This window comes from Trifolium pratense, linkage group LG4 (genome assembly GCF_020283565.1).
Source record: "Trifolium pratense cultivar HEN17-A07 linkage group LG4, ARS_RC_1.1, whole genome shotgun sequence".
NCBI classification, from domain to species: domain Eukaryota; kingdom Viridiplantae; phylum Streptophyta; class Magnoliopsida; order Fabales; family Fabaceae; genus Trifolium; species Trifolium pratense.
Genome location: NC_060062.1, coordinates 51,933,478 through 51,955,433, shown reverse-complemented (window position 1 = coordinate 51,955,433; position 21,956 = coordinate 51,933,478). Strand labels below are relative to the sequence as shown.

The 21,956-nt window shown below is 34.0% G+C and overlaps 1 protein-coding gene, 2 long non-coding RNA genes and 1 pseudogene across 3 annotated transcripts; 2 read left to right on the top strand and 2 right to left on the bottom strand.

The window, feature by feature from the left end:
- Window positions 1-6,217: 6,217 nt before the first annotated feature.
- LOC123881468 lies at window positions 6,218-7,655 on the bottom strand. Its single transcript, XR_006799467.1, has 3 exons — window positions 7,570-7,655; window positions 6,602-6,670; window positions 6,218-6,501 (listed from the first exon to the last, which is right to left on the bottom strand). It is a non-coding gene; the product is annotated as an uncharacterized LOC123881468 (long non-coding RNA).
- Window positions 7,656-8,092: 437 nt separating this feature from the next.
- On the top strand, window positions 8,093-21,579 carry LOC123881467 (annotated as a pseudogene).
- On the top strand, window positions 11,243-15,478 carry LOC123881466. The gene is made up of 6 exons (XM_045930164.1): window positions 11,243-11,686; window positions 11,768-11,959; window positions 12,032-12,214; window positions 12,359-12,416; window positions 12,581-12,647; window positions 14,540-15,478. The coding sequence occupies exons 5-6, from the start codon at window positions 12,600-12,602 to the stop codon at window positions 15,092-15,094; spliced, it is 603 nt and encodes a 200-aa protein (XP_045786120.1). The 5' UTR covers window positions 11,243-11,686; window positions 11,768-11,959; window positions 12,032-12,214; window positions 12,359-12,416; window positions 12,581-12,599; the 3' UTR covers window positions 15,095-15,478.
- On the bottom strand, window positions 13,086-14,290 carry LOC123881469. The gene is made up of 3 exons (XR_006799468.1): window positions 14,054-14,290; window positions 13,815-13,885; window positions 13,086-13,134 (listed from the first exon to the last, which is right to left on the bottom strand). It is a non-coding gene; the product is annotated as an uncharacterized LOC123881469 (long non-coding RNA).
- Window positions 21,580-21,956: the final 377 nt, after the last annotated feature.

Here is a 21,956-nt window from a genome sequence, read left to right as displayed (position 1 = left end):
TATGAAGGAAGTTAGGAAAAGATAAAGATTTGTCAAGCTTTAAAACATATGTGCCCAATTTAGTACTTATACACAATCAATCCTAGATCAGTTTGTAAGGTAGTCATGTCAATGCATTTAAAGTTCTCAACTCTGGTGTCGTCTTAAACCTTTAATTTCCAGTGTAATGGAAGCCTTTTCCCAGTGGTTTTCATCTCTTTTTCTACTCATTTTGATTCTGTGATTTTTATGTCGTTTGCTTTTTGATTTCGATATCATTTGGCTTAAGATATGTTATTGTCGGGTCGGGTTGCTGGAGATTTATTATTGCTTATCTGAAGTGTTTATTTTACTGACAAATGAGAATAGCTTTCGGCTACTCTTAATAAGATTTGGTATATACTTAGCAGTAGCATATGTGGCTTATTTATATATAGTTAGCATTAGCTCTTGCTTTCTGAAATAGAGTCATCTTTAAGCATTAGATTATGATTTTTTTGGAAGAGATTAGATGCCGCTGAATGTGAAAGCTAGTTGTTGCCGTAATATCTTGTCTGTCTCTATCGGTGTCCGCTTTTCTAGTAAAAAAATTATGAATTTTATTCATAATAATGCATGAATGGATATATATTCTGCTTCGATGACCCTTAGTCCCTAAATTCAATTTGCCAACTGCAATTAGAAGTGATTTTGCATTATGAACTTAATGACCCTTGTCTCTAATGTTACATGAGTTTTGTAAGGGATGGATGCCTCAATGACCGTTGAGGAAAATGCATTATGAATTCTTTATTCATAATGGAAAAGTTGGATGGTGGCTTTCAAAGAAAAGTAATTTTAATATGAAATTTATTCAAAATGTGGATGGATAGACTTCGTTCCATGATTTTTGTAAGGGTGGCCCAAAAATGTTGGATGATGCCTTAATGTGAAAGCTAGTTGTTGACCCTAGTCCCTAAATGCTATTATCTGTTGTGCTTTTAGGGTATAAATCCTAAATCAAGAAAATCTTCTGCTTAATAAAAGGTATAACTTTACCCATTTTTCTCATTCTTGATCATTCAAGAACATTCAATCTTCTGCTTGAGAATAACAAAAAATACCTTAATCGTGCAAAAATGTGTTTCTGCGCCAAGATATCATGTTTACGATTGATACCTGTTGATACCGATTTTTGAATTCTTGATATTTCAAGAACATTCAATCTTCTGCTTGAAAACACAAAACTTTATTCATAATGGGAATTGAGGAAACATGTTCTGTCCCAAGAACTTTCAATCTTGTGCTTATTGGAAGCTTCATTCCAACATATATGTCCCGTTTGGTTTATAATCAATACCTATTGGGAACAATGATGGGTTGTCGATTTTTTCATTCTTGAGTATTCAAGAACTTTCAATCTTCTGCTTCAGAAAAAAAATGAACTTTCAATTTTTGTAAGAGATTAAATGTCAAGCAATTGTTGTTGCTATAATTGCTACTCAAGCAATTGTCTCTATCGGTGTCCAATTTTCTATTAAAAAAACTTATGAATTTTTATTCATAATAATGCATGAATATATTCTGCTTTGATGACCCTTGGTCCCAAAATTCAATTATGCAACTGAAATTAAAAGTGATTTTGCATTATGAACTTGATGACCCTTGTCCCTAATGTTTTATTTGTTTTGTAAGGGATGAATGCTTCAATGACCTTTGATGAAAATGCATTATGAATGCTTTCTTTATGCCCAAAAAATGCTGTATAAAAATTACTTAATGACTCTAGTCCCTGAATGTGAAAAAGCTAGTTGTTGCCTTAATTGCTACTCGATCAATTGTCTCTATCGTTGTCCTATTTTCTATATAAAAAAATATGAATTTTTATTCATAATAATGCATGAATAGATATATATTCTGCTTTGATGACCCTTAGTCCCTAAATTCAATTTTGCAACTGCAATTAGAAGTGATTTTGCATTATGAACAAGCTAGTTAATGACCCTAGCCCCTAAATGCTATTATCTATTGTGCTTTGATGTTCCCTTAGTCCCTAAATGCAATTTTGCACCTACGGTATGAAGTGATTTTGCAAAGAAAGTGTTTCCTTGTGCAATTTACGATGCTGCTATATAACTACAACTCTATAATTAGCTTAACAGAAGGACCTTTATACTATGTTATGTATTTGGGAGATTGGTATTTCATGCCGTCTAATTTCGTTTTTGAGAACTTATTCAGCCTATAAGATTTGCTGCTTTTCCACAATTTGTGCTATTTGTGCTGGGGAAATCTTATACCTTCTTAAGATTGGTACTCATATTTGTACATGTAAATATGTATAACTATAATATAAAACTCCCACTTACCAATAGTACAGCTTGACAACTGACAATTATACATTGTTAGGATTTGATGGAAAAACTATTGTTATTGCCTTGGCAACTGGGCAGAAGCGCTTTAGTGCCTCTCTGTGCAAGCTTGTTGATAAATATGCTGAAATCTTAGCAAGTCAAGGGTTGCTGACCATAGTAATGGAGTATCTAAAACTTTTGGGTTCTGAAGAACTTTCGACAGAACTTGTTGTGATATTGAAGGACCGAATTGCATTGTCTACAGAACCTGGTAAACTTTTTCTTGGATTTCTATATGCCATGGTTAAAAAAATAGAGGAAAATGATACAAATTGAATGCTATTTATTAGCAAGTGACTCTTCAAATGCCACTTCTGGTTGAGGAATAATTCAAGTACTAGCATTATTGTGTATTTTATTCTAGTGGGATAGCATTACCATTATAATTGCATAGTAAACATCAGTGTGTAGTTATATTTTGCTGTTATTAAACGTGCAACATTATACACCTAACCATATTTCAGGAAGATATTGCCGGTTTTAGAAAGACCTAACTACTCAAGTGATTACTTATTGATCACTCTTTTAATATTGTTAATAACTAGTAGAGTGGTTACTTATTGATCCCGAACTGCCTCTTGTTGCTGAATACCCTAGCTCCGATCGTTTCAACCGTTTATCTTGGGGGAGAAACGGTTCTTCTTCTGAAGGTTTTTCTCTCGGTCTCGTTGCTGGTGGAATATGCGATGGAAACATTGATATCTGGAATCCTCACTCTGATTCGGTAATTTGATTTTATTTTTTTCAATCTTGCGCGTTGTTTTTTTCATCTTAAGAATTGATGATTTCGTTTAATAGATTGTGAAATGCATTGATTGGAGATATAATTATATATCAGTAATTCCGATTTCGGATAAGTAGAAATGTTTTTCTGACGTTATGAATTGATCTTGGAATTTGCTGAAAATTTTGTTTTATATAGTTCAGTTACAATTTTCACGTAGTGCTAAATGCTTTGGTGGTTTAAGTCTGGAGAATTTTGGTTCATTTTAATATATACTTTCTCTGCTCGTTATTGTATTGCATAAGGGACCGGTATGTTCTTCTCTGTTTTTGTGAGCCTACTTGCTGCAAGTTTTTATTTTCTTCTTTGTTCTCTGGCATATATGTAGTGTTTGCAATTGAAATCATATCTTCGACATTCTTATATCTCAGGTTTGTGGACTTGAGTTTAATACAATTGCACCCAATTTTTGTGATTTGATGCAAGTAGGCATGGCAATGGGTACCCGCGGGTACGGTTTTTACCTTCCCCGTTCCCCATACCCGAATCATTGATAAATACCCTGATAAGCGACTGCTTAGGATCGTCTTGAAAACAGGTAAAAGAGGAACTTGACCCTAACCGCGACCTGCCGGTAGAACCAAAGTTATCAAGATATAGAGGAACTTGACCCTAACCGCGACCTGCCGGTAGAACCAAAGTTATCAAAGAAAGTGCGACCCTAACCGCGACCTGCCGGTAGAACCAACACTAAAAAGTTCTTATCTCAAGAACAATGTTCTTATCACAAGAACAAAGAAAAAGTTCTCACAAGAGAAACTCTCAAATTAGATTATATTCCAAGTTGTTTGAAAAGTACATGATAGTCCTATTTATAGCATATCCTTACATAGTAGGATTTATTGTCCACTACCATACATTCATCATAGGACTTAGAAAATTTCCACTAACATGCTTATAAATTCCCACTAGCCACTATAATGACTTAGTGCACCACTAGGAAGCATCTAGAGAGCCTAGGGAGCAACTAAAGGTCATCTAAAAACCCTCCTAATACCAAAAACGAAAATTACAATAAAAATTAAGAAAATTGGACTTAATTGTTTTCTATTTAGTCCAATATTATTAGACCATAAATCAGCCCAAAGATGCTTCTTATAATGTGAAATGGAATTCAAGTTGGGCTCAAGCATCTTCATCCAAATATTTTTTTGTGCATTTTTTTATAAGTTTCCTTCCACATGTTTAGGGAACTCATGATCGTATCATTCTCTCCCTCTTCAAGAGGATTTGTCCTCAAATCCAAACCTGCATAAATAACTAAAGGATTAGTAAAAAAAATTCTCTCTTTTGGATATTCCCTTTCTTTTTGCAAGTTGAATTTTTTTTCTTCAATCTTCTCAAAGTTGACATCTTTTTCAACCTCCTCATTTATTTTTCTCTCATAAATTTCCTTTGCTTCACATTCATTTTTCTTTTCTTCTTTTCTCACAATATTTTCTTTCTCCTCCACTTCTATAACATCATTATATTTTCTCTCACAATTTTCCATCTTCTCTACTTCATTTTCTTTACTTCTCTCAAAAGTAAGATTTCTATCTTCTTCACTAACTTCTCCTTGAGATAAAGACTCTAGAGTACAAGAAGTAAAAGAAGCATTATTAAAAGGAATGATGACATTTTCGGTAACCGCAAAAACGCTATCAATTTCTTTTTCGATAATCTCTTCTTTTTCTTTCCCACTCTTAGGAATGGTGACATTTTCGATAGCCACAAAAATGTTCTCAATTTCTTTTTCAATAATCTCTTCTCCCTTCACTTCACTTTCAAGTTTCTCCTTGCTCTCTTGTTTTCTTTTCTCTCTACCAATCTCTTTATTTTGGAAGTTACCCAAAAATACATCAAAATTTGCAATATGTTTTTTTGTTTGTCCCTCACTTTTCATTCTTCTATCTTCTATCTTCTTTTCTCCGTCTCTTTTTTTATAATTTTTTCTATAATTCCTCTCTATGCGATCAAACTTTTCATGAAGCTTTTGAAATTCTTGAAATAATAACTTCTCCAAATGTTTGATGGAGACATGTTTTTCTTCCTCCATATTTTTTTTTCAACTCTTTTTTTTTTAACAAGATAAAAAAAATGATAGATCAAACCTGATTTCAAGAGCCGAAGCTCTGATACCAACTGATAAGCGACTGCTTAGGATCGTCTTGAAAACAGGTAAAAGAGGAACTTGACCCTAACCGCGACCTGCCGGTAGAACCAAAGTTATCAAGATATAGAGGAACTTGACCCTAACCGCGACCTGCCGGTAGAACCAAAGTTATCAAAGAAAGTGCGACCCTAACCGCGACCTGCCGGTAGAACCAACACTAAAAAGTTCTTATCTCAAGAACAATGTTCTTATCACAAGAACAACGAAAAAGTTCTCACAAGAGAAACTCTCAAATTAGATTATATTCCAAGTTGTTTGAAAAGTACATGATAGTCCTATTTATAGCATATCCTTACATAGTAGGATTTATTGTCCACTACCATACATTCATCATAGGACTTAGAAAATTTCCACTAACATGCTTATAAATTCCCACTAGCCACTATAATGACTTAGTGCACCACTAGGAAGCATCTAGAGAGCCTAGGGAGCAACTAAAGGTCATCTAAAAACCCTCCTAATACCAAAAACGAAAATTACAATAAAAATTAAGAAAATTGGACTTAATTGTTTTCTATTTAGTCCAATATTATTAGACCATAAATCAGCCCAAAGATGCTTCTTATAATGTGAAATGGAATTCAAGTTGGGCTCAAGCATCTTCATCCAAATATTTTTTTTGTGCATTTTTTTATAAGTTTCCTTCCACATGTTTAGGGAACTCATGATCGTATCATACCCGTTCCCCGCCCATTACCCGGCGGGGATGAAAAATTGAACCCAAACCCCGTCCCAAATGGGTTCGGGTATACCCAAATGGGTTCGGGTATCCCCGAACCTTGCCCTGTCCTGCTGAACCTTACCCGAACCCAAAATTTTCCCGAACGCTGACATACATACAATACAAAAAATTTCAAATAATAAAGTACAAACCAAAATTTCAATGCATTAAACATACAAATGAAATGATATTCCAAAATATCAAACCAAAATTATCAAAACCATAAAATAGTACCGGTACAAACCAATATTCCAAAATACCATCAAAACAACCACATAACCAAGAATGTTCTACATCATTGTTCACTGAAATTGCTAAAAAAACAAATAACTAAGAACCATTGTTCATTAAAAATCCTAACTCAAGTAGATAAATAGCCAACATCAATGTAGTCTTCTTCCTTTCTCTTTCTCTAAATTCTAGTCACCATCTTCAAAGAAGGATGCAACACCACTAGTCAATATTTCACCTATATAAATAATACAAGTTATAATTTTTTTTTGAAAGGCAAAAACAAATTTATTAAAAAAATCCAGAATTCTTATATATAAATGGAAGGAAAATCTCACCTTCATCCTCAGGCTCTATTTCATCGAGTAAAGTAGCATACTCATTGCTTAATTTAGGACTCATATTACCTACAAATATATAAATAATAATTTGTTAACAAATACAAAACTTTTTGTTATTTCATAATATATATAGAAAGAGCAAATATAAAAGCAAATAATTATAATTTTCAAGAGAAATTGAAAAGAAAAACAAAATAGAGGTTGAATAAACTAAAAAATACACAATGAAGGAACATAGACTAATAACAACATTCTACAAAAAAAAATAAATTAATAACAACAAAAATTGGGTTTTTGTTTTCACGTTTTATATATATATATATATATATATATATATATATATATATATATATATATATAACAACAACAAATAACAACATTCTACCAAAAAAAAAAAAAACTAATTACAACAAAAATTGTGTTTTTGTTTTCACATACATATATAAATCAAGGGAATTGCTATATATTACGAAAGAAAAACAAGAATGGCTAGGTGCTCTGCTTTAAACAAACTAAAAAAATATCAGTTGTGTGAAAAACGGAAATCATGACCGTGCCTTGATAAAATATAGGGCCAAGATCATTTGTGTGTTTCTTGTTTTCACTTTCCCGTAACATTAAGCATTTCCCATAAATCAACTAACAACAACAAAGCTTATCAAAAGCTTATAAAAAAAAAAACAAAAAAACAAAGCTTATAAAAAAAAAAACTAACAACAACAAAAATTGGGGCTATTTTGTTTCACGCACAAAGATAGAAAATCAACTAACAACCCCAAAAATTGAGGCTTTTTGTTTCAATAATTTGAACTTGGTCTAAATTAAACAAAATCAAATGTATCAATCTATGTTACAATGGTTAATTTTAGAGTTCAGACGATGAATAGAAAGATTAAAGTTCAATTTTTCTTTAGGGATTTATGGTTTTAAAGCAAAAACAATAAAAATTGAAGAGTAAAACTTACTATAAGAAGAATACTGATGAGGAGTTGAAGCCTTGAAGGTTGTAATTCGTTCTGGACTTTCCGTTGAAGGAGATGAAGGAGTCGAAGCCTTAAAGGGGTAATATATATAAGAAAATGAAACATAGCAATATAAGATGTGTAGAACTTGAAAAGCTTGGAATGGAATTGAGAGAGAAGGAATCATTACTGCTTGTTGGGAAGTGAAATTATTGGAAGTGAGAAAGAGAATTAGGTGGAAGTGGGAAGTGGCAAAGACGTGAAGTGGGAATTGGGAAGCAAGAAGATGAGTTATATGATTTGTGACATTATAAATAAATAGGGGTAATATAGTAATTTTATATAAACGGGCGGGTTCGGGGACGGGTTCGGGGTGGGTACCAATATCTCCGTTACCCGCCCCATCCCCATGTTTTGAAATCGGGGAAAACCCAAACCCAGTCAAATCGGTTTTTCCCCGTCAAACTCGGGGTGGGTTCGGGCGGGTACCCGCGGGTACGGGTTCTGTTGCCATGCCTAGATGCAAGTAAAGGATAATTTTGGCTGCCATTTATACATAATCTATGTGTTGGGAAACTCAAAACTAAATTCCCGTACTAGAATGGTTGTCAGGTGTCATCAAAATGGAGCAACACAGTAGTTTCTGTTTGAGTAATCAAATTATTGAGCTTCTTTGCTAGCTTCATGTTTTTCTTTTGGTTGGTTGAAGTTGTTGATAAAATACACCTATATTATAATTCAGTATGTAGGCTCATAGCTTTATTGATCAATGTTTTAATTTTAGTGTCGCATGATACAATTTTCTCAATTTCTTTCTAATGATTTTGTTTTTCTGATAAATTTTCTCCGCTCGGAGGAAAATGAAAGTTCTCTCCTTGGACACCTTGTAAGGCATAAGGGACCGGTATGTTCTTCTCTGTTTTTGTGAGCCTACTTGCTGCAAGTTTTTATCATCTTCTTTGTTCTCTGGCATATATGTAGTGTTTGCTATTGAAATCATATCTTCGACATTCTTATATCTCAGGTTCGTGGACTTGAGTTTAATACAATTGAACCCAATCTTCTTGCATCTGGTGCTGAGGATGGTGAAATTTGCATATGGGATTTGGCCAATCCTTCAGAGCCTACACATTTTCCACCATTAAAGGTAAGAATTTTTTTCCCTCTATGGTGTTTAGTCACCCCCTCTTTTGATGGATTAATATGCTCTTAATCTTCAAATATATGGCTCTATAATTTGATATTTTTACACATATAGTGTTTATGATTCAAGTTTCATTCTTATCTTGGAATAGTAAAGTGCAACACATATTAGCATCCACTTCATAATATGGGACCACTAGTGAGGAAGCGATTAAATTCAACCTTTATATTTTGTTCTCGTTGTGGTATTGTTCGTTGGGATGATAATGTTTTTGTTTATTTTTTAAAATTTTGGTTTTATTCTCTAGTGGTTTGGGACCTAAAGAAGAAAAAGCCAGTGATAAGGTAACTCGATCATCTCTTGCCTTTTGGTTTTGAAAAAGCCTGATATTATATTTCCAAAAAGAACTCACTGTAACCTTGTATGTCCTATTTGAACTGACAGCTTTGCAGACTCAGTTAGACGGCGGTGCTCAGCTTTGCAGTGGAATCCTGTGTTGCTACACAACTTGTTGCATCAGATGAAGACGGATCTCCTTCTATAAGGGTATAGTCTCTGTGGATTGTCTGTTTATTTTAAAGGTAATGTGTTTGTGTATTGACTTTATATGAGCATGTTGGCGCAGCTTTGGGATATGAGGAATATAATGACACCGATAAAGGAGTTTTTGGGGCACACTAGAGGTAAAGTCAGCCATTAGTGCTGTATTTTCTGGCTCTTGCTTTTTGATCAAGTATGATGTACTCCAATATTATTGATTGTTCGTGTCAAATTAATGTGAAGATGGATAGTAGCATGTTTTTAAATGATTTATAGGCTTCCTGGGTGGATCTTAATTTTATAGTTCTTTTAGCTTTTACTGTGAAGCTACAGTCTCCATCACTGTTTTAAGTTTATCTGACTTTATTTTATTGTCTAAATCTCTGATATCAGGCGTAATTGCAATGTCATGGTGTCCCAATGATAGCTCTTATTTGCTTACCTGTGGCAAAGATAGCCGAACCGTATGCTGGGACACTATTTCTGGAGAGGTGGTGTTTGGCCTTCTTTTATCGCTTTCACTTTTTTTTTTTTTATGAAGAATTTCAAAATTGCCAGATTTGGCTAGATTTCATATTTATAGGACATTTTTCCAGTAGTGACAATTTTTCTTTTTTGGTTGGGGGTGGGCACAGATTGCCTATGAATTGCCAGCCGGAACTAACTGGAACTTTGATGTGCATTGGTATTCTTAAGATACCTGGAGTAATAGCATCTTCCTTTGGAAAAATAGGCATATACAATATTAAGGTACATAAATATAATTTGGAGGTCTTTCTGAATTCTTTGTCAATCAATTTTGCCATTAAAGCCAATGTTTTAAAAACCGAACCGGACCGGCCGGTCCGACCGGTTCGACCACGAACCGGTGCCCTCGGCGGTCCGGACGACTAGCAAGAACCGCTAGTCAGTGGAACCGGTCAAAAACCGGTGTGAACCGGTGTGAACCGGGAAAACCGGTGAACCGGAAAAACCGGCCGGTTTTTCTCTCACTTAAAAAAAAAAAAAAAAAACTGATTTTTTAATAAAAAAAAACGATGGATTGAAAGGTTTTTTATTTTGACAACACGATGGATTGAAATTGAAAGGTTAAAAAATCAAAAATCTTTCCTTTCCAACCATAGACTCAAACACGTGAAAAAATTATATGAACGGTTCAATATAAACGGTTCAATAACGGTTGAACCGATCCGACCGGTTGACCCTTGAACCAGTTGTCACAACGGTTCGACCTCCGGTCCGGTTCTTAAAACATTGATTAAAGCATCTGTATCTGGAACTCTGGATTCTGGAAGTGAGATTGAAAAACTAGAACGCATTTATATCTTACTCATGTGGGTCTGGGTCCGTTGACATGCCTTTGTAATACAAAACAAGCATATCTGAAGTTGTTTTAACAGAGAGTCTACTTTTTTTGTTTAGAAATATTGAGAACCATATTTAAAACCACATGATTCCTGTCAAGAAAATTGTTTCTAATTGTATCTATGCGCTAGTTGAGCTGAGACACAAGTGGTTCAAATTTAAGGATGGTTGCGTGTTTTTTGCTATCTTTCAAGTGCCTTAAAATAACAAGGCTAATGAATCGTCATGCTATAATAGTAAAATTCTTTATTCACTTCAATGTGCAACCGGTACTAAGCTAGCTTTCAAACAAGTTGTTTATAAGGGTGTTCCTGACTATTTGTTTATGTCGACCATCTTATTGTTTCCTGTACATTGTTTATTGTAATATGATATAGGGATTGTGTGAGCCAATATATTTCTTAGCACCACACTGCATTACCTGCAAAAATTAATTCATCTTTACGCATTTGCAGAAGACTTTGGCTAGCGAAGAAACCCGTTTTCGACCATCCTGCTGCTTTAATTTGTATCTTATGATTAGTAGACACGTGTTAAATATTTTCTTTCTAAAGATGAATTATAAAACTGCTACTTGTCAGAATTATCAATGAGAGAAGGTTTATAAAGATAACTAAGCTTTCTTGAATATAAGCACGCCATTGGAGAGCATATAATTCTAGGACTTGGAGGCTGTATTTTGAACTTCAGTGATTTATGTTGTCGCTCGTTTATTTTTCCATGCTTATTCTGAATATTGACTTACATGTAAAGAGGCTGCTGATCAGGTTCAACAATCATATGCAATGTTTCCTTTGCCAAGTTCCTCATCTCAAGAACAATACCATGCACATCCATCAATGCATGCACCATCCTTTGCATCTCACAACCATTCTGACTCATCTATCAATGTTGCTGATCAACCTTTAGATTTTGCACCTAGGTTTAGTCGTGATGGTGACATGCAAATGCAATCAACTTGTAATCATCATGATTCCGGTTCTTCAATGAATAACTGGGGTGCTCCAGTTGCACCTGGTGTTGGTTATCTACCAATACCTCCAAGTCTTCCCTCAGGGGTCAGGGCCACAGGTTATAAATTTTAGCACATTGTTTTTTCTAGTCAACTAATATGTTTCTTTTAACACACCTGACACTTGGTTAATTTAACAGCACAATCCTTCTATTACCACTCCTGGTCATGTAGCAGCACCATATGGAAGGTTTCCTGGACCTGGTCAACCTCCTACAATTCCACCAAATGGTGCACCCTATTCTCTTAGTACAGTAGCTACGATTCATCCTACTTCAGCTTTCTCTGCTGATACATATGGCGTTTCTGGTGTTCCTGAACGCCCTAAGAAGGTAATTACTTTCTGAAGGTTAGTGCTTTGATAGATATGATTCATCCAACCTCATTTTGAAATTATTTTTCAGGCACCATTCCCTAACTGGCTTAGAGAGGAAATAAAGAAAACAGTCATTGCCGCTCCTTCAACGGATCATCCAAAAGTTGAACAAACACTTGTGCGTGATGGCATTGATAAATCACATGTGAAGGCTGATGATGAGACAGATAGTAGAAGTATTGATTCGTCTAGATCAGCTGAGGACGAAGAGGTTTACTTTACTATTTCTTTCCATAAAAATAAATTCTCTCTCTCCCTCTCTCTCTCTACACACACACTCACATACATGCTTCATTTGTTATTGAATGTCCTTCATCCACTTCCAGATTTGATATGACATATAATGTATGATCAGGTCGAAGTTGATAGAACTGCAGAAATCAACCAAGAAATTAAAAAAAAAACTTTTGAAGGTAAGCATTGTTTGAAACATAAACCGTTGTCTTAATTAACACCTTTTTTATTTTGGTGGAAAAAAAAGACATCAAATAAGACGCAACAATTCATGATTAACATTTGTATACTGTCTAGCAGAAAAAGATATATTACAGTTCTAATTTTATAGCCTCTTCCTTAGGTTACTGATTAATTGTTTGATGAGATTGCAACCAAAATTCTTCGTGAAGACGATCTGCCTGCTGAAGGTAATTTCCTGATCCTTCTAATTTTCTATCTTCTTTACACACAAATGATTAAGTATTAGCTATGTAGTATTAGGTATTGGAAGCTGTCACGACCCAACACAATTCGTGACCGGCGCGCGAACTAATACTAGTCCGGCAAGCCTAATGACCGAATTTAACAATAAATATAAGATTTCCAAAATGACCATTTACTTCAAAGATAATATTTACTGAAATTTCGACAAAATCACATCTGTATTTTCAATGTTTCCAAATCAAAATAAACCCTGTTTGCAGCATATACATCACTAGACAAAGTTTCAACATTTACATTCTTAACTTTATACATCCCAAAATGAAATATTCCTAGACTCAAAATAGCTGCTGATATTCGATCAAACCAAAAGATACATATACAATTTAGCCTTCCATAAGGAGGTCTACCAAAAGAGTGAGACTGATGAAGCTTTGAATGTGCTAAAAACTTGCTACTCAGCTGACTGGGAATCTGAAAAAAGTGTAAGAAGAAGGGGTAAGTCACAAAGACTTATTGAGACATAACAACCACTACCAACTAGATGGGAAACACACAAAGACACGAGCGTTTGATTTTTAGAAGCTTGTAATAATTATTGTATAGTAGTAACTATGTAATATAAATAATATTCGATTCAATTCGTTATAGAGTTTAAAAATTGAAATAAGAAAAAAATATAGAAATTCAATCAAATAAAATAATTCGTTACGAAAGAATCAAGAGACAGCTCCATCTCGTTGATAGCCCTTTACTCCTAAGAGCGGCTTTTCACTTAGGGGCGGCTCCATCTAATGGATAGCCCTTTTCTCCTTGATATCATATAACTAGGTGCACCTAGATCGTTATTCTCGTTAACGGCTAAATGGTCAAAACCGTGAATTCAAAATACATTCCACTAAAACCATGTTTTAACAACATTTCCAAACTTATGTAAAATTAAACACAATCAAACCATAATTTTCAATCCGCTACTTTATATATCATAAGAAATCAAACTAGAGTCCATATGTAAACAAATAAGGATGACGAAAACGGTTTCAAAGGCGTGTTTCCCAATAAAAATATTTATAATCAATATTAACATAGAAAATTAGTAACATATAATTTATAACGGTAGTTAAAATAAGTGATAATCATTGTCATCAACTCACAACTATGAAGACCGGCTAATGTTGCTCTCCAACGACTCCGGGAGAAGCAGATGAAGCAGCAACGGTTGAATCTGAACATCAATCATGTTTATTAAAATTTAGAAAATCATTCTAGAGTTTAAACTAAGCATATGGAACCATAAATTTCCCAAATATCTACTCTAATCTCTAACATTAATTTTCTAAATCAAATTACATATACCCAAAGATAATTGTTGAGTTATAGATGATATATTTACCTGAAAGAGTCTCAATAAGCAATTTTTAAGGAACGGGTACTCATCTCCACCCTTAGATCATTAACCCTAGCCCCAAAATTATACCCAATCACATTTGTTAAAGCTTTACTTTGGAAGGAGCAAGTATCTTCAAGGTTGTTTGGTTTCTAATTGAAATTTGGTGATTTGAAAAAATTAAAAAAAATGGAAGAAGGAAAGGTTGGAGAAGTGAGAACAGGGGAGTACTGACCGAGAGAGAGAGAGTAATACGCAGGGAGAGGGAAAGAATGTAGTGAAATGGGTGTGATGTGTTTTTTTTTTTTTTTTTTATGTTTATGTTTATTTATTATTATTATTATTATTAATTTTATTTTCATTTGTTATTGTTTAAGTGAAACGGTGCGTTTCAGAAGCTCTAACTGTTATTTTTTTCCCCCTGTGGGTCATAATGTTGCCACTTCAAACCATAATGCATCAACCTCTCCACCCTCTGCTCCGATTGCTAAGGCAACTGCTAAAGTTTTAGTTCCAGATAAAGCAGAGGAAATAGAGAATGATGGTGCCAATGAAAAATCTAATTCAAGCTCTCCTGGAGATGTTTTAGGTCTTGGAAATTATGGCTCTGATGCCGATGATGAAATTGAGAGTTCCACTATGCCTGCTCCTGCAAAAAATGCTGCGTATATGGTGAATAATATAGTTAAAATCAACTCATCGCTATCCAGAAATAGCAATGGTGATGCTATTGATCAATTACATGAAGCTATGATGACCGAAGAATCTGATCATTTAGATTCCAAGATAGTTAATAAAGATGCCAGGGATAATGGGCTTGATGCAATTGAAAGAAGCCACACAAGATTTAATGGTTATAGCTCGAAAGACATGTCAGGGGTGCCAAGATCTGAATTGCCTGGAAAAAATGGTGTGGAGAAAGCAACAGAAGATCATCTAGGAAAGGAAAGCAGAAGAAAATCAGAAAAAAATGACCGACATGACAAGAGTTCTTCCGAGAAGGATTTTAAGGAGGTAAAAAGTAGTCACAAGTCCAGGACAGATTAAAAAATTGACAAGAGCAAAAGAAGAAAGGATGAAAGAAATCAGAAAAAGGAACAAACAGATTACATCAGTGAGTCAAATGAAAGATCGAAAGAGCACAATGTAAGGCATGGTGAGAAGTCAAAGAAATCAGAATCAAGGAAAAGGTCCTCCCATGTTGATGTCAAGGATGATAGGAAGGGAGGAGAAAAACCTCACAGAGGTCATACAACTGAAGACACTAGCCGAAAAAAGGAGCATTCAAACGATAAGGGGGTGCAAAAATCTAGGCGAAGTGACCATGACAGGCACAAAAGAAGGCGTTCTTCGTCAGTAAGCAGTAGAGGTAGAACCAGCAAGTATCATAGTCATGCCGATGATTCATGTGGTGAAGGCTCAGATGGCTCGAAAAGGTTCAGAACAGATTCATTTTCCCTTCATTTTTCAAGAAAACGTGACTTGTCACCATCTCCGGTCAGGTCTAAAAGAAGGTATTATTTATAGAGACTCCTTACCTTTTTTCAGGTTTACAATATGAAGTTTTTGAGTATTTCATAGCATCTGCAGATGCTGAGATAAGCTGTTTGTGTTTATGGGGTACAGTAATATCTTTCTTCTTCCTGTTCATATATAAAATACATTTACAGTCATAGTAATTCTCACTTGGTTAATGTTGTATGGCATATAATTTGACAGTGTATCATTTTATATTTTCTTGATTATTAATAGCTTTTTAGTAAAGCAAATATATTTTCTTAGTTTGATGTGCTAAAACTAGTCTTAAAATGGTCAGGACATGATTAGTAGGATACACAATTTCTTAGTCAAATTGCTATTCTTTACTTTTTTTCTTGTGTCTGGGTTTAAGCTTCTAAGTTACTTGCCCGCCTTTCTGCAATTTCCATTATTGATTTCAGCCCCAAGTCTTTTTGCAATTTGAAGGTCAGGGTCTTGATTGCCTCCCTCATATCTTTTGAGTAATTAGAAAGGAATGATGTGATGAGGAAAATGAAATAGTAGATTAGTTATATTGAATTTTTTTTTGCTTGATTATTATTGGTCAGAAATTTAATAGATAGTTGTTATTGTGGTATAGACTGAAGTTGTCTCATAAATTTAATAGATAGTTGTTCTGTTTGTCAGATCAAGTTACTGCGTATCACTTCAATCATGCTATGAATTGTAAGATAATTTGTTCCTTTTCAAGTTCTAGACATGGAACTGATCTCCATAATTATAAATTCCATCTGGTAAATAAAATTCTTATTTTTTCCTATATAATTTCCCTTTAATTACTGACCTTTGACTATAAATTTATTGAACTTCCACTTTTGCGAGCATAATAGTGTGCCTTAAATCCTATCTATCAGTTTTCACATATATACAGCTTGTGTTCTTATTTTAACATTTTGCTTAGAATTCAGGTCTTCATATATCTTTTAGTAGACGAAAAAGAAGCCGTTGTGAGCAGAATTCCTTAAGGGCCTGTTTGTTTTAGCTTTATTAAAAGTGATTTTTTCTTTGTATTTTTAAAAATGGTTTTTTATGATAACTTAATTAAAAATAGTAAAAGTTATTTCAAATTCATCTTTTTATAAATTAATAGAGTCATTTTGACATTCAATAACTTAAATATTCATGTTAGAGATTTTAACTTAATAAAAATCATATTTTTTTAAAAAAGGTATCTCAAAAATGATTTTTATGACAAGCTATTTAAAATGCTTCTTATTTTAGAGATGATTTAAAATTTATAATCCAAAAAAATTTGTAACAAAATGATGAAATACTTAAAATGACATTTTAATAGAAGCTATTTTAAACCAATTTCTCACTTGAAGCTTTTATAAAAAAATTATTTGTTAATTTTTTTTTAACAAAATAACAATACACTTTAAAAATCATTTTAAAAAAGATAAAACAAACGGTCCCTAAATCCTATCAATCAGTTTTCATGTATCGACTTGGCTTATATTGTAATTTTAATATTTGGCTTAAAATTTTGGCCTTCATATATTCAATTTTTTAGTTGTAGTAGATAAAGAAGAAGCGTACGCATAGATTTTAAAGGAAGTTGAATAAGTTATGCCTATTTCGACCGTTATATTTTAGACATAATCTGCTTTCAATACTCCTTCCTGCTGATCCCTTTACTGACCATATTAATTCTAACACGTGTGGTTATCTGCAGGGTTGCCGTGGTTCTGGAGAGACTGATTTTAGTGCAGGTGATGCTTTAATTATTTAATTCTATCAAATAAGTTACTAACTATAATATTTACTTTCTTATAATTCATCTGCATATACCAATGCTCAGTCTATGTAGATTTTGTTTCTAAGCATTTGGTGGTGTATGCTTGTTTTGTTTTTTTTTCTTTTCTTTTTTTGTCGCATTTGGTGGTGAAACGACACACGCATGTCCTTTCTATGCAGTACCAGTGAGACCTCCAAAATGGTATAAAAGTCCTGCTAGTGTCTTTTGGCTTTGGAGGTAAACTTGCTTCAGGTTCTCTTGTTGGGGCTTCAGAGGCAAGATTTTAGTACTTTAAGTATATTTCTTTGTCCATGTTCTGTAACCTTTCAATTGAATTTATGTTATTTATAATTTTCCAGGTTTATGTGCATAACATGGTCCCTGAAGACGGTCTGGTGAGTCGTTCATCTGAATTTGAAGCTGCAATACAGAATGGGGAAAGAACTTTATTAAGGGTTTTATGTGATAAAAAGACTCAGGTATCAGAGTAAGTTCTTATCCACGAAGCGCAATATTGTTTTATGCTGTTTGCGTTTGATTGTCAGTCTAACAATTAGGCTGTGGCTCTTGCATGTTGTGTTCTTTTTATTGTTATGGAAGATCTGAGGAGGAAAGGGAAACATGCGGCTTTTTGAAGGTTATGTTTGAAGATGATGGAACTGCTAGAACAAAACTTCTCACACACCTTGGTTTTAACGCACCAAGTGAAACAAAAGACACAGTTAGTGATGATCTTTCTCAGGAAGTCAATAACATAGAGCATGTGGCTACAATGGCTAATAAATGGGCTGATGCTTTAGTTATTGCTCATGTGGGTAGTACCTCCTTGTGGGAAAGTACACGGTATCAATACCGTAAGAAGAACCGATCACCATACATAAAGGTAGTTGATACTCCCCCCGTCCCTAATTATAAGACACTTTTATAAAAAATGTGTCCCTAAATATATGACCCTTTACAAATTTTTAGATGCATTTATTACACTTTTTCCAAACATACCCCTTATTAATACTATCAATTTGTCTTGGAATATGAAAAATCAACAATGAATGTATTAATACACAAGGGTAATTTAGTAATAGTAACACACTTTTATGACAAAATTATTACTCCAACAACTTTTCTTAATACCCGTGATTTTCGAAAATGTTCTTATAAAAAGGGACGGAGGGAGTATTTAAATTTCATATCCAACAAAAATTGTCAAATTCCTATCAGATATTTATTTTTTATAAATCTCTTTCATTTGTGGTTCATTTCTATTTTCAGATTGTTTCAGCAATGGTGAGCAATGATCTCTTAAGCCTTGTGAACACTAGGCCTCTAAAATTCTGGAAAGAAACCCTTGCTCTTCTTTGCAGTGTAAGTCTTGTAACAGCCCAGGCCCCACCAACTTAGGTGGTCCCGGCACTGCCACCTCATGATCTTCTCCACCCCCCTCTCAAGTGGAGTTTTTGCCTTCCGTGGGAATCGAACCACGTACCCTGGTAGTGGGAATGGATTGAACATGTATTTGAACCCCAGGGTACGTGGTTCGATTCCCACGGAAGGCAAAAACTCCACTAGAGAGGGGGTGGAGAAGATCATGAGGTGGCAGTGCCGGGACCACCTAAGTTGGTGGGGCCTGGGCTGTTACATCAACTTTCCCTGCCTTAGCGCCACCATGGTCAACTTTCAACACTGTCCAACTCCCTAATTGTTACTATTAACAAACTAATTTGATTCAACCTTTTGACATATGTTGTCTACATGCTATTGCTACCAATTGTCATATTGAAGTAGTGAAATTTAAGATCATGATGCAATATGTGGATGGTTTATCTGTAACAACCCAACTCTAATTAATATTAATCTATTAATTAGAATCTCCAATTAGAAGATAAAATGTAGTTTTGTGAGGAAAATAAGAAAGAATGACATGCTAGTAAACATTTAGAAGATTGGAGCTAGTTTGTAAATGAGTGTATAAGTAGTCATGAATTGAAGAGAGAGCAACCCATTATCCCCTTCTTTCTCTGTTCAACGAAGCCAATACCACCTCATAGCAAAATCCAAAATTTCTTCTATTATCCTCATTACAAGCTCACACATGTAGATTCCACTGTAACCATCTCACATAAAAGAAAGAAACCCATTTTATTCCTTTCCCTCCTCTCGGTACCAGTGGAAACCCTTCCCAAATCTCATTTTCTTCAAATATAGAATGCTGGGAAACTCTATTTTTCCCTTTGATTCTCAACTGGCTGGAACCTTAGTGCTATGGGTTAAAAGTCCCAATTTCTTTCAATTCTCTATTTTAGAGTTTATATAAGTGAGATTCTCAATCAAATTTAAATTCGGTTTGCAGCTGGGAGTTGGAAATTTGGAACAACAGGTTGGAAATTCGGTTTAATGTAGTCTTTGTTGTACATGCATGGAAATGGAGGTACTGATTTTTATACATATGGAGTGGTGATTGGAATTAATTAAATCAAGAGATTTGCAATGTAGCTGAAGAGGTGCTGATACCTTTTGTTTCTCGTGGCAAGTCAGGGGTTGTTTAATGAGATTTTATTTGTAAACTAGTTGGTGGTGGATTTGGCTACTCAAAGTTCTTGGTTGGGTTAATAAGAAGCTAAAGTTTCATCACCAAGTTCATCAATTATGAGGTGGGTTCCCTTAGAAACCTTCAGTTTAATAGAGTAGTTTCATTAGCTTTCCCCAAATTTTACTATGCATTTTAACATAGGGATGATAGGATGATTTAGGACAAAACTCATGAATTGACTAAATTAATTAACTCGAATAAGCCCTTGCATGTCTGTTGTAACTGTGATTCGTGTAATTCCCTGTAACCAATGAATATATATATATATATATATATATATATATATATATATATATATATATATATATATATATATATATATATATATATATATATAAGCTGAATTGTAGATGGAATTTCTGTAAAATGCAGGTGCACGAGTTTGAACCGGTTCAAACATAGCACGAGCCAGTGCAACGTTTCCTTCATTATAAACCTGGGAACGATGCATCGGAGCATCATACGGATGAATCGGTTCAAACTGGTCCTGGGTAGGTTTTGCATCAGTGCAATGGTGCTTGAGACGACGCATGGAGCCCAGACTTGTTTTTTCTGAAAACCTGGGTTGCATGAATCGGTGCATAAGTCCTATGAGCCGGTGCAACCTGAGACATTTGGTAAAACCTTTCAGCTTATGTATCAGCAACATAGAATTTGTTTTATAAATTAACAAGTAACTGAATTACACGAATTATGGTTCCCTCACATGCCTTAAAATCAATTAAACTCAGGAATTAGATCAGGAATATCAGGACAGTTAGATATACCCCGGGAAGGGACTCAATAGCAGGGACGGATCCAGGAATTTTAGTAAGTGGGGTCAAAATTATAACGTAAAAAAATATAAATTGTTATTTATATGATTTTAACATTTTCTTATATAAAATTACTTATTTTGGTTTATTAGTCAATACTCTTAAGATACTCATTAGTATTGTAAATTAGTCTTATTAATTTTATATTTGTTATAGTGTAATAAATTGACTATATAAAAACGATAATATCAGATATATGGTGTCACATTGCATAAATAATCATAGTATTAACTAAAAATATAATAGGCAAGTGGGGTCGGCTGACCCCACTGCCCCCACACTAAATCCGTCCCTGCTCAATGGTCAGGACAACTTAGAATTATTAGTTAGTTATGTCAATCAGGAAATATCAGATCAGAGGATTCAATTTAGAATCCATTCAGTTAATCAGAAATGTGAGCCCAGGTGGAAACAGACATTATCCAAAGTATGCAGTAGCAGGCGCTCTGAGACCGGCTTGCCTCAGAGTATTCTTGAGATAAAACGAACAAGATAATTAAATATTGTGTGATACATTTTTATCTGTTTATGTTAGAATAATAAGAATGTTAAATATTATGTTATAGTATTTTTTTCTTAGCATATACTATAAAATCCCCAATGGGACATAAATTTTGATGATCGGGTATTTTAATAGTAAGCTATTATAATTTTTGTCTTCACATGTTAACAGTTTGCTCAGAGATGAATGGACTATGCTTTGCAACACACTTGCTTCAAAACTCACGGGGGCAGGCAATACATTAGCTGCAACTCATTGTTTTATACTCCCTCCGTTCCTTTTAGTTTGTCGTTTTAGAAAGAAAAAAATTTTGTTTCAAATTATTTGTCGTTTTGATAATTTAAGGTTATATTTTGTCTATTATACCCCATGTAAATTCCAAATATTTAATAGTTATTGAAACCATAAAAGATTTAATATATATTAAATTTTTTTAAAAAAAATTTGGTACATAATATATATTAAATTTTTAAAATTTGCTGCTTTTCCACAATTTGTGCTTGAGTCTAGATTTGTGCTGGGGAAATCTTATGTTGACCTTCTTCAGGTAAGATTGATACTCTTATTACGTGTAAATATGTATAACTATAATATAAAACTCCCACTTACCAATAGTACAACTTGACAATTGACAATTATACATTGTTAGGATTTGATGGGAAAAAAACTATTGTTCTTGCCTTGGCAACTTGGCAGAAGCGCTTTAGTGCCTCTCTGTGCAAGCTTGT